This window comes from Plasmopara halstedii (assembly GCF_900000015.1).
Source record: "Plasmopara halstedii genome assembly, contig: Scaffold_2547, whole genome shotgun sequence".
In the NCBI taxonomy this organism is placed as follows: domain Eukaryota; phylum Oomycota; class Peronosporomycetes; order Peronosporales; family Peronosporaceae; genus Plasmopara; species Plasmopara halstedii.
Window position 1 is genome coordinate 42,871 of NW_020189454.1, and position 12,944 is coordinate 55,814.

The 12,944-nt window shown below is 41.9% G+C and overlaps 3 protein-coding genes across 3 annotated transcripts; 1 reads left to right on the forward strand and 2 right to left on the reverse strand.

The window, feature by feature from the left end:
• Positions 1–19: 19 nt before the first annotated feature.
• PHALS_04238 (FOG: Leucine rich repeat) lies at positions 20–2,968 on the reverse strand (the record flags this gene model as incomplete). The annotated part of the gene is made up of 1 exon (XM_024718313.1): positions 20–2,968. The coding sequence occupies one exon, from the start codon at positions 2,966–2,968 to the stop codon at positions 20–22; it is 2,949 nt and encodes a 982-aa protein (XP_024583724.1).
• Positions 2,969–3,532: 564 nt separating this feature from the next.
• Positions 3,533–5,092, forward strand: PHALS_04239 (gtp-binding protein; the record flags this gene model as incomplete). Its single annotated transcript, XM_024718314.1, has 3 exons — positions 3,533–4,036; positions 4,107–4,916; positions 4,985–5,092. 3 exons carry the CDS (start codon positions 3,533–3,535, stop codon positions 5,090–5,092), a joined length of 1,422 nt encoding a protein of 473 aa, XP_024583725.1.
• An 89-nt stretch (positions 5,093–5,181) lies between these two features.
• Positions 5,182–7,930, reverse strand: PHALS_04240 (aps kinase atp sulfurlyase pyrophosphatase fusion protein; the record flags this gene model as incomplete). The annotated part of the gene is made up of 4 exons (XM_024718315.1): positions 5,182–5,367; positions 5,464–6,830; positions 6,894–7,049; positions 7,117–7,930. 4 exons carry the CDS (start codon positions 7,928–7,930, stop codon positions 5,182–5,184), a joined length of 2,523 nt encoding a protein of 840 aa, XP_024583726.1.
• Between the last annotated feature and the right edge of the window lie 5,014 nt (positions 7,931–12,944).

Below are 12,944 nucleotides of genomic sequence, written 5' to 3' on the forward strand. Positions count from 1 at the left end.
ATAAACACGAAACGATCGTTTATCGGATCAAGGGAAGTTTAATTCGAGGAATGTCGTCGAATTTAACATGTTTCTGTTGCTCTTCCGCCCAATATTGTGGAGGGGTGTAGCTTGTTTCGCCGGTTTGTTCGTTTTCATAGTAAATCGCATCTGTGTAAGCATCAGAGCGCTGTACCCAAAGTCGAGCATCCATTCGTGCAAATTCTTCTTCTAGCTCTTGATTCTGCTTATCTAGAATCTTTATCTGCTCTGAACTAGACTTGAAAGCCTTAGCATTTAATCGGTTTAAATGAGCCACTTGGTGCCACGCTTCAAACACAGCAAGAGCATTTAGACCACGCCATCGCTGTAATACTGCGCGCATTTGCAGAAACTCTTTTGTAACTTGCGTTGATACTTTAGCACATTGCATTTCGACATATGAGTCTCGAAGTTGTGTGCGAAATAGTTCCAAAAGTTTTTCTTCAGAAACAATGTGCGGGATGGTGAATTGAGGCCGCTTTGTGATGATCTCAGTCTTCGATTTATTCCCTTTTTTCTGGTTCTCATCATTTGCTAATCTTTCAAGTTCCTTATCAACAGCTAAAATCGCTGTTTTTCGATAGTCAACAACCATTTCTTTCGGCATATTGATGTTAAAAAATGGCTTGCTTGAAGAACTCGTAAAACCTTCAGCTTTCACCTTTTCTTCACTTTCTGAACAACTTGCTTCGTCTGTGTTTCCCTCTACATCCAAATTGCTATCTTCTTCCTCATCTTCACTCTCTTCGTCTTCTTCCTCACCATCTTCGTCTTCTTCATCGTCTTCTTCATCATCCACCACGTCAAATTCCTTCTCTCTCTCTTCATTTTCCAGATCAATCTCCATCTCTAAAGCCCATGATTTCTCCGTCACTTTAACAAGCTTCTGCTCTTCCATGTCAAGACTTGCAATTGCCAGCTCAATCTTGTTCATCTTTTCATCACCTGTACCAGTGCCCTCTAAGTCAATTCGCAACACATCGAGTTTCTCATTTAACTTCTTGATCTTTTTTGATTTCACAGCAACCACCGCTCCATCTTTATCTTTGGCTATCGCATTTTCAAGTTCATACTGCAATTTCTTTTGAGCATTTTCAGTACGTGCCCATTTATCCCTAAGAGCTTGGACTTGAGTCTCTTTTGCTCGCTTAAGGTTTTCAATCTGTCGACAAAGTTTATTACGTCGAGAACAAAGATGCTGTTGCGCTTTCTCGAACGTTTTAAGCAATTGACGTAATCGATGACGTCGAGACACCATTTCATGTGCAAGAAATCGTGCACTTTTCTCAAATTGAGCCATACCTGCAGCCGAATTCACGTAATCAATCGTTCGACATCGCGTTTTCTGTACGAGACGATCAACTTTTCGGCGAAAGTAGCTACTGGCGAGCTGATCTTGTGCTTGTTCCATTGTCAGCATCTGTGCACGTATCAATCGACCTAAGCGTTGACAATTAAAAGGGTTTTCTCGTGGCAAACAAACTTTTTGAAAAGATTGACCTTTTTCATTAGAAGTAACTGAATTTAAACAAGCACATCGACGAAATTCCACTAGTACTCCAGAGGATGCATCTCCCGTCATACTGACAGTACTAAAAGCATCGTTATAATTGATCAGTGCATCTTCGATTTCTTCTGCTGAAAAACGGTGGGAAAATGGCTTTTGATCGACTTTTGCTTTGTTTTGTGGATATTGCTGGCTTATTGTTTGAGTTAATGCTTGCTGACGCTCAATTGCAGGCAGCAAATCTGAGTAAAAGCGTTCCCACACGACACCATATACCCTGAGTTCCTTGCTTGGTGTAGGTGCAAGATGATCACATTCCGGCTCAAAATACGACATAATGATGTGTAGATCATCGTTGCTCGCAAGCTGTCTCTTTATACTTGTATTCATGAGTATAAGGCTAGCAGCAAAAGCTAAAACGTCTTGAAGAGCTTCTGCAGTTTCTCGTCGACTACTACGTTGAAGTTCTTCAAAAGCTTTATGCATGAACATCAGAGTCTCTAACACACCACGTGCAATGACGTCACTAGTTGGTATGCGCATAGGATTCTGTTCCATACAAAGAACTTGTAACTTCGTCAGCGCTCGAAAGGAAGATGGAAGTTCTTGAATATAATTCCAGTCCAGCCGCAGCTGTCTTAGTGCCTGCATATCACCAATATGTCGAGGTAATCTAGTAAATTGATTACGTGAAGCATTGAACGTTCGTAGCTTTGGTAGACTAACAATGGTATCAGGCAATTCGATCAACTTGTTCATATTTAGTGACAAAGTTTCAAGCGAAACGAGGCCTCCAATCGATTCTGGGAGCTTGACTAACTTGTTATTACTCAAGTTTGCATACATTAGACTTTGACACATTCCAATAGACTCGGGAAGAGTCGTAAGTTTGTTGCGTTCGAGCCAAACCTTTTCGAGCTTGCCGAGTTTTCCAAACTGTTCTGGCAATTCCTCTAAGATATTACTCGATAAATTCAAGATTCTTAGTTTCGTGAGATTTGTGAAAGTCACAGGCAATTGTTGAAATCGATTCTTAGTTAAATCGAGACTTGTTAAATTCTGGAGTGTTCCTATACTTTCAGGGAGACTTTCAAGTTTATCGTCGATAAACGATAATGTTTCTATTAGCGGAAGCGTAGAAGCAAGAGCTTCCGGGATGTCATGCAAATCATGTCCTGTAATTCGTAGTGCTAACAGATTTTGAAGCAACAGCACTCGTTGCCACGTAAAGAATCCGCAAGCTTGTTTCCACGCAATGTTGAGTTCATTCGTTGTCGTGGCTCGGTGTGCAAAAGGTGCCCAGAATTCGTGTTTTTCGAGCTCAGAAGCTGCACCTTGTTGCTCGGACTGACGCTTTCGTTGCCTATTGCGTTCTGCTAGTTCTTCGTTGAGCCACGCGCGTCGTTCGTCCCGATTAAGTGTCTCACTCTTGAAGGACATTCTCAAATTATATCATGGAATTCTATCAGGTCGTAACAGGTCAAATGGATATAAATAATAGCACCTCCTATGCCTACCTAGATCTTCGACTTAAATTCTAGCTCATACTTTTGTAAGAAAGTGATGTGATATCTTCCTTCAATTCACTTGCCGCTTCTTTGGCTAATTTATCTACAAAGCTATCGTGCCATGATATGAAAAGTTCGAACAACAACATCATCACAAATTCATTAAATTCTGATGTGGCCTATACCGTAATAAGGTTGAACGACTAAATCATCCATGATACACCGCCCTTCATTATAGCTGTGAACACGCTGGACCTGCCACCTTGGATGATGCAACGTTGTCACTGCAGGCACCTTACCCACGAATAAGGTGCATGAAGTACAAGCGCTGCCAGTGCAAGTAAAGCTGATCATGTAAGTTTTGATAAAGGTTATCGTACAGACTGATGTATCTTCACTTTATGGGACCTGATTTCACGTTTGAGGTGGTTGAGTACGTTACTGTCGAAGTATATTTTCAGAATAACGAACAGTCTTCAAAACGTCGATATACTAAATGGACGAACTCCAAAGTGTCGGATTTGGCATTGCTCTTGGAATTATCATTCTCTCAATTCTGACGGTGTACCCGGGTGAACCATTTGACTACTCTATCGATCTTAAACAAAGCGAAGACTTTTTATCAACAAGCTTGTCAAAACGTCGTTATGCGTCCTTCAGGAAAAATGAAAGAGAGGATCACTTTGCTGTAATCGATAATGCTACTGAGCGTGTAAGATCAAAGAAATTAAAGGAACCACTTGACCTGGAAAATGACAAGACTCAGCAGCTAATGGAATCTTTTCAACAAGAAATTTCCGCTGCGAAAACATCTGAATCGTCTCCATCCTGCACCAGCAGTAAAAGTGCTTGGCTTTATCGCATCTTCATTCTCTTCACCATTGGATTTTTTGTTTGGATATTCGATGACTTCAGCCTCAATGTGTTTGTCATTTTAAAGCACATCTTTCCAAAAGAAGCTCAAGCAATTCATCAAGTAGCTACTGCATCTTATAATCTAGTACTTTCCTTTGATAAATTATACAAGTTCCTTCTTTAGTCTAAATTTTACATTTAAATTTGATCCTGAGTGGGCCACACCAGGTATCACCTTTAAAATGAATCTGCAAAGCTACTCACCATTGCGTGGTCTACCGCGAAATCTTTCAAGCTTCTATCGTTTATTCAGACCATATCAAGTATCCTATGTGTCTACCTCGTCACATGTATCATCCAGCGTACCAGTAAAGGCTACAACTAAAAAGCGCAAGAAGCAAATGCGTTTAGCAAATCTGCCTATATTTTGGCCAATTGCTGGTGTCGATGAGCCACCACAACTACGTCCACACGAAGTTAATATTGTGAATCGACTATTTAAAGAAAAAAGTACGTTAATCACATCAACTTCAGATCCTAATGACTTGCCAGATTGGAATATTCCTGAGATTGCGTTTGCTGGTCGCTCAAACGCTGGAAAATCATCTTTAATCAATGCATTAACTGGTCAAAAAACACTTTTGAGGACTTCAAAGACACCAGGACGCACACAACAGTTGCATTTCTTAAGTGTTGGTGGAAAAAAAGGGAGTTTACCAGATTTATCACTTGTGGATATGCCTGGCTTTGGATTTGCTACAGCACCAAAGAAAGTAGTAGATGAGTGGCACACTTTGGTTGGTGGATATATCGATAATCGACGTGGAATTAATCTGAAGACAACGATGTTGCTAATTGATGCGAGACGAGGAATCGGACCGGCTGATCATGATTTTATGGACTTTTTGCATGACTTAGGAGCTTTATATCAAGTTGTGTTTACGAAAGTTGATACAGTGACTCGAAGTGAGCTAGAAAAACAGATTGATAAAGCGCAGGAAGTGGCGCTTAGTGCTACGAGAATGGTTCGTTGTATCCTATTTCGAGTTAACGTTTAATTGAGCTTATTGCTGTTTGGAAATTGCTTTTGTAGAGTATGAATCCAATTATCCAAGTGACGAGCGTCAAGCAAGGATCTGGAATTAAAGAGCTACAACGTCAACTTGTTAGTATGACGGGATTTTTGCAAGATTCACGATAACATTATAAACTTTTGTAGTGCATTTGAAACCAAAACTTGTTCATTCAAATTTTGTACTACCTATTTTTCATGTTAAAAGTTTCGACTTCTCAGGTTTGCCGTCGAAGGTTTTGATTTCGACCAGATAGTGGCAAGACAGGAAGATCAGCACGTAGTTTTGTCAAGTTGAAATAACTTTGGTCCTCTCTTTTCGAAAAATTACGTTCATAAGCCGGTGCAGTTTTGGAAATACGATTGCGACGTAAAAAAACATTTGGAAGCTGAAGCAACGACGTCTTTGAATACATCGAAATAGGACAAAGGAAAGAACAAGCATGCAAGTCAGCGGTCATTTTGGCTTGAAAAATCGCACTAGAGACTCTTTTCGGTACCTTGCTAGAACCTTTTGTACGTGCGGTTATGCTATTGGAATGCGAAACACTCGATACTTGTTTTCCATTTCGATTCGATGCTTCTTCCACAGGTCGAGCTGCTAAAACTGCGAGATTTCGAAAAGAAGTTGCAGCGTCATCACGTATTGAACGCATAGATGAAGTAGCCATTTCTGAATTAAAACGTCTGATCTTAGGTTTACCCTTCCGTTTTGTCCTTGCAGCATTTGGACCTTTCGACGTTAAGTGACACATCACAAATTTTGACTTCGTAATTCCTGAGGTTTTCATGTTTTCACGTTCCCTTTGACTATGACTTTCGGTAATCCAAAATCGGTTCGTTGTTGTATTTTTTTGATTCCTGCTCTCTTCAAGCTCAAAAGTAGGTAAATCTGGTGCTTCTTCACCGCTAGAAAGGTCAGAAATTTGCGCATTGCTTTCTTGAAAGTTTATAATGTCGTTCACCTTACAATCTGATTGTGTGAACGGGGCTGCGGTGGCTGTATCACCGTCACCCAGAACACCCTTTTCAAAGCGAGTCTCTTTGTCCTCAGCCATCCCATGCATTGATGATGTGATATTTTGGATAGAAGTATTCTGATCAGCCACTACCTCTTGCTGATTCTCGAGCTTTTCTACTCTCGTTTGTTCAGCGTCCAATGCCTCGACTTCATTAGTAAGACCATAATAAACTATCAAGCTTTGGCACCAAGCTCGTCCTACATCTTCAAGGTCATACGTCGAAAATTGCGTATCTTTATTTTTCCCAACATCAGGTCCACAAAAACTAGCTTCGAGTGTATAACTATTTGTCACACCTAATTCTTGGTTCACAACGACTCGAGCTGTGGATACCTTCGACTTGTGAATTTTAAAGTTGCAGCCAGGAAGCGAAAAGCATGATGTATGCCGTGCAACTATAACGGGAAATGCTCTCGGGTCTGAATTATCTCGCGCGATGAATGAAGGAGTGAAAAGAACATCTGAGATGCTGCTTTTTCTACTCAATGGATAGCATCCGTACATAAAAATATTGCGATTGAGACTATGTCCGTGTATATCACAATAGATGGCAACACGATTCGTAGACTGATAGTATGCCAGATGCTGTTTCAAATGGTAAATTGTTGGAAAGAATTGTTCAATCGGCTGACTCCATTTTCGATTAAGGTCACACCCCGCAAGATTGACGCGAGTATTGCCATTGATGACTCCGTCCGGATTTAACATGGGCACGATCTTAAATATGAAATGCTGTCGGAGAATCGTAGCACCACTGCTTGGGCCTGTAAGGTAATCAATCATTCCTTTCATTATCCAGCTACTATTGGGCTCACCAGGATGTACTCGCGCAGATAGAACAATAACTGGTCATACATACAAAGCATTTAAAAAAAGTATCTTGATGTTTGGATTATCAAAGTACGCACTGCGTCGTTCGTCGAGTAAAAGTTCATTGATCTCAGGAGATGTGATTGAAAGAAGATCACATGTATTCCCTGCAATAGTCTGACAGAGCTCAGTTCGACATAACAATTGCATACGCTCTGGGTCACGTTCTAGCTGCTCTAAGTAGTCCATTAAATCTACATATAAACAATGAGTTAGCAGACGTTTGTAGCATTATAACGTTCTGATAACGTTGTAGCGTACCGGTATATGTGTATGGCTGAAGGCAAGCAAAGAAGACACAGTCATTCTGATGCTCAAATTCATATTGAAAACTCAATGTGTTGGCTCCTAAAGGAGCCAATGTCGACACAGAAACGTCATACCGCACAAATGTACCGCAATGTCTCCAGCCGATTCCATTTGCTCTCGCGTTGTGTTGCGAGTAGACAACAGGCTGTAAGCCCTGACCAAACAATGACCTTCGTTTTGCTAGATTTACGAGAGCAAAACGATACGTCGTACCGGGTCTACCATTGCGAACTTGGAAGTAAAACCATTGACGATACGCTCCGTTGTTCACATCTGGATGAATGACTAATTCATACTCTTGTTGTAACGTTTGAGACCCGGTCGAACGTTTTCGAAACACTCGAACAGCTTTTTGTAAATTACCATTCTCAAACAAAGAATCGAAAAAGAGGGTATCGTCAGGTGCATTGCTTCGACGAAAGACGTCGGGTTGGTTGTATTCATACACGTGAAGAGAATCAAGTACCTCCAAGTCATTGTACTTTTGTGCCTCGGTATCAACCATTGCACGATCTTCTTGAAGTATCGGTTCAGGTGCTGGTCGTTGCAAGCGATCCATGTCAGCGATGGAGAATGTTGTAGCAACGTTGTTGACGACATGTTTGCAAACTCGAAGATTTTTTGGACGGTTTTCTGGCAAACCTGTCTGAGCGAGACGTAGTTTTTTAGGTAAACTAGTTGTTGGACGTGAAGGTGAAGGTGGCACAAAATCGTCTTGACCAACAACCTTGTTATACTGAGCAGAGCAAGGATTGTTCCAGGACATTGTCAAGATTTCGATGATGACTTCCAGAACTTGTCCCTTTATCAATCTAAATACATGTTATTTCTGTCCTACGTCCTTTCAGGGTCTCCTTATAAAAACAAAAGGTGAAGATTGAGTCTCTTAACTTTTTCTGTGCTGTATAACTGCCAATAATCAAATTACTGAGCGACGTGATTGCTGTGCGACTCAGTGAGTCTCCTGAACAAACGCACAAAAGAAAAGTTTGTACTTGCACACAGGAGCGGGACCGAGAGCTTGATGCGTAGTTTGCTCGAGATTTACATTTATTTCTATATGAATTATTGTTAACACATGCATGATTTGCTATCTTTGATAGTTGAAGTGTATGTAGTGCATGAGGCTAACAGCCCATGGATTGAAATAGTCCCTTCGTCCTCAAGATTACCTACGCTCTGCATCTCAGAGTAATGCACAATTACATGAAGTGTAATGTGTACATATACGTGATTCGATACAAAACGCATTTCATCTTCCCCACCAAGATGTAGATCATATATTTGGCTTTCGTAACATTGCATGGAAGTGAACGCTCATCGAGCACCCACCGTGATTGGAGTCATTGCTATCACTTGCACCTTATAATGCCTGCTCTTACGGATCTTATTGATTTGCCCTCTTGGCTCATTTGGGCAAAGACCTTGAAGGTTTTTTATGAAGGGAGCTAAGAAAATTCTGCTAGATACGGTCGAAGTGACCCTCACGGCCCGACCCGACACCCCCGATGTCGCCAAATCACGTACGACAGAGCCGCCCACTGAAAAAATAGCGCTCACTTTGCTCCAATTCTTCTCTGCAATAGTTGCTCACCTATCCTTAAGCAATATATGTTGCCGCAGAACCCCCGACGACATCCAGCTTATAATCAATGAGCTGGACCCGACTCAGCTAGCCAAGATTTTCCTTCTTTGAAAGCAACAGTCACATCGACTTGACCACGTTCTGATTATGAGTTTTATCTATTTGATGATGCTTGCCGCGGCAGAGCCCTTACACGATCATTAGCGTGATTCTTCTGCTCGAATGCGAGCGAGAATAGCGGTCGACAGTCGCTTCGCAAGCGCTATCTGGCCCCACAGATCACCACTCCTCAGGGGTATTGCCTGTGCTTGAAGCAGCAGCGGTGGGAAATCCAGCACCATGAAGGGAGACCTTACCTTGGAAACCGAATGTTGCGATAGAATTGGAGAGTACCACACCAATTTGCGCACTAGGTGAGAATCACATGTTGCCTTACCTGTTTTACAGCTTAAGAAGTCAGCTTTATAGAAGCTGACGAGCGACTGGATCGTCACCTTAGACATGAATTTGCAAAGTACAAATGCCGGCGTGGACGTCGAGATAAAAGCTCGGCCCCTCAAGTTTTATTTCGAACAGGCTGTTCATCTCCATGAAACAGCTGTTATGGCTACCGACCAAGTATCAAAATAATATAATGTCGGGTCCTACTCGCAAGTTAGAAACGCGCTGCGCTGGGCTAAACTGTCCGATCTTATAGGAAGATAAAGAGTTAGGGTGGATCAGGGACAATCTTCAATGGGATAGATTAATCTTGACAAAGTAGAACCACAAACTACTAGGAGTGAGGGCATCCCGTACAACAGATACTAGTCGAGGCCCTGAGGAGCCCACCGGCCCACAGAGCTTCCACATGGAACCGGTTTATCCCTTTCTCATCAAAATGAGGTAACCCTTCCGTGGCAAAACCATAAGCTCTATCAGTAATTGCGTCACGATAACTCTCCTCCAGACCCTCAATGCGAATTGATCCTGTGGTGCAGTGTAATGATGTTCACTGTAGAACCGGGAGGACCAGTGTTCAATCCCCGGGCCGGGTAGAGCGGTGTTAGAGTGTAATGAATAAAACCCTACAGCCCGTGCTTGACATGGCTTACACGACTGCTAAAAAGGGTTGACGTTCTAATAATTACCCAGAGTCTCAGCGTGTCGGAAGTTAATGAAATCCAGTTTTTTCAGAATCTCAGTGTGTGGCTGGTATTTGGATGAGCCGTGTTAAGATACGCACTCTGAACTTCGTCATAGAACAGAATACCCTCGACGGGTATCGCTGCCGAAGATCAGAGAGTAGCTTAGCCTAGGGATGGCTGAGACCCCTTACATCCGACAAGCGAGAGCGTGATATACTTCAAGTTAGCTTACGTTGAGCATATGAAGGTTTACCGTCTCAGGAAATTGCCAAATCCTTAGCTCAAACGTTTACTCACGACCTTAACATCCCGAAGTAGATTATTCGTACGTTAGCCTTCTAAAATGCGAGCACTGCATAAAAGATAGAGTGATCGCTTAATAAATTCAAAATATGCACTACATATCTATGTGTCTCTTGTCTGCCTCTAGTATAGGCATATCGCTTTCAAACATCCTGGAACTCGTTCATTTCGTGGCCCACCAACCAGGAGAAACTCTACGGTGGGATGGATAAAAACATATATATATATAATGGGGTTTAGGCTTGAGCCGCAAACTGCGTTATTCGAAGCACCGAATGAGTGCCAGGGTCTGTCCGCGCAAGTGTTTTGGAGTATATAGTTTGTCACACATACAACGCATTTTGTCTGGTAATGTGTCTGCGGATTACCAGCTCAAGGGTCCAGATATTCCAGCGGAGAAAGTTATGGCCTCCTTGTCCAGGTTCGACTTCTATTTCGTCAGTATCGGCGCTGCCATTGCGGAGAATCGTGCTACGGGATCAATTGGTGCATTGGCCAGGCAAAATCTCCAAGGTAACCCTGCTGACATCTCAATGTCCATAATCATCTCAGACACTTTACAGCCCGCAGCTGTCAATAAGTTTTCGAAGACGTGGTAGACAAACTATGGCTGATCGTGAAACAATCCGATGTCTAAGAAGCTTACAACACCAAAATCAACAGTTTATGCAATACTTCATATATGAGATCCACCCAAACTATTTGATCAAATTTATCACAGGCAAGACATATGGAGATGTAAGCGACCATCTTTCACTCGGCAACAGCTGTATTGTGGTCTAAGCGATGTGGTAGAAGTGGAAAAGAATGCTGCTTTGTGGCGCGAATATTATAGTAGATTCAGATATAAATAGCTGAGACACCTAAAGTTATGGCTGTAGCCACGTATACACGAAACCTCTACTTTGCATCAAATTGTGCTTTGTCCGTTATCCGAAAATGATAAAAACAATTTCGCATGACATACAGCAATTGCTTTTAGAATCAGACTTATCGATAAATCTGAAAACATTGAATTCCCTCGGTTAACGTGTCCTTACGTCATATCTCAAGCGCTTAAAAGAATAATCGATTTCACATTTTAGGCATTTGTAGGCAATTTTACCTTGCCTTAGCAACTTAGTTGCGATAAATCGCTTTGATTAAATATTTTATATATCTGCCGTCAGATTTACTTGTACTGAAAGTATCCTTGAGCTTTGTGACCCTTCGTCGGGAAGCCCAGTAACATATATTGGAAAAATGAGAGAGACAGAGACATAGCCTTGATCGAATAAAGAGGCGGCTCTTAATGACAAGCGAAGCTTCTGTGTTACCTATGCTGTAATGGAAAGCGTGCCGTATTAGTGTGTACGTCTACACACTACACATTTGTGCAATTGTACGAACCCATAGATGTCTGAGAATTGCATGAAGAGGGAAATAGAACTGCATAATGCAGAGGTTTGTTGGACGTGTGGACTGTTAGCCTCCAGTTATGTGTGATAACAGAGCGAAGCAATGTACTTAGTATCAGTTTAAAGTAGACCTATAGGTCATTCTTGAAATTCGCGAGCAAATTAGTACTTAATGTAATATGACTGGCGTACAAGCTTACGTAAAGTTTTGCATATAGAATGCACACAGGCTGGGATCGAACGCTACACCCAGGAGCAAGACCGAGAGCTTCTTAAAAAATAATTTTGCTTTCCTGTTCAAAGATCGACATAGATTATATGTCAGCGATTACTTATGCTTTAACCGGTAAAAGATTTCTTACTTGACGTGAGTGCTTACAGCCCAGCCCCCTTCAAAGAAATCTCATCGTCTTCATTTGTACCAATACTTTAATGCCTAGACGTTCTGTACAATAACACAAAAGGGTGATATTAAGTATGTCAATTAGACAAATGTGTCGACAAAGCGGCATTTCAGATCTGCTTCCGAAAATTTCAGCTACGTGAAAATATGTTCTCTCTGACCCTTATGCTTTACGGATCGCCTCACCAATCGGCTTGGCATCACTGTGGCATTGGACATTTATAGTCAGGTGACGCAAGAACGTATATGTCACCACATCCAGCAAGCCCGACTCTATATCTTTAATTTATGAAAGAAGGATAGCCATCTTGTCATTCGTTGTTAACGGCATTGCTGAGCGTAACGGCATGATCTCTGTTGTTCGCAATAACTCAGGGCCAAACCGGTGTACACTGAAATTACTACATTGCATGTAGCCCCTTGCCGTTAGCTAGGTATTTCTTTCCCAATGCTTGAACCTGGCAAGAAGCAATCGTGATGTTGCGTTCATGCTCATCGGTGTCTGCCTTGAATAAATTATATTCATGACAAATACTAAAACCACACGCGAAATTTGGAATGGACGACCTGGATTCAAAAGTTCCAGCCTTTGGAATGCATGAGTTTATGTTGAAGGCCGCATCTTTTGCCGTGTCCCAAAATCCTTAATTTTATTTTACAAAGTTGGTCAGGCGCCGTACACCTGCACTACCCTTCGAAAAGTTGACCAGGCCAATTCAGTTTCTTAGTCATTTTGGGACAGAAATATTGACCATTGAAAGATAGTGTACCCACTTCTCGAACGAACTGCTTTGCGGGCATTTTCAATGATGAACTCAATTATGACGGAAGGTGGGCTTCGCATCTCCTTCGGCTTCAACCGTACGCTTCACCACTTTGTGGTCAGCCCAAGAAATAAATTCTCCAGCTCAATTAGAAAATTCTACCAGATATAATTGAGGGGGATCAGCCCCTATCACTACGTC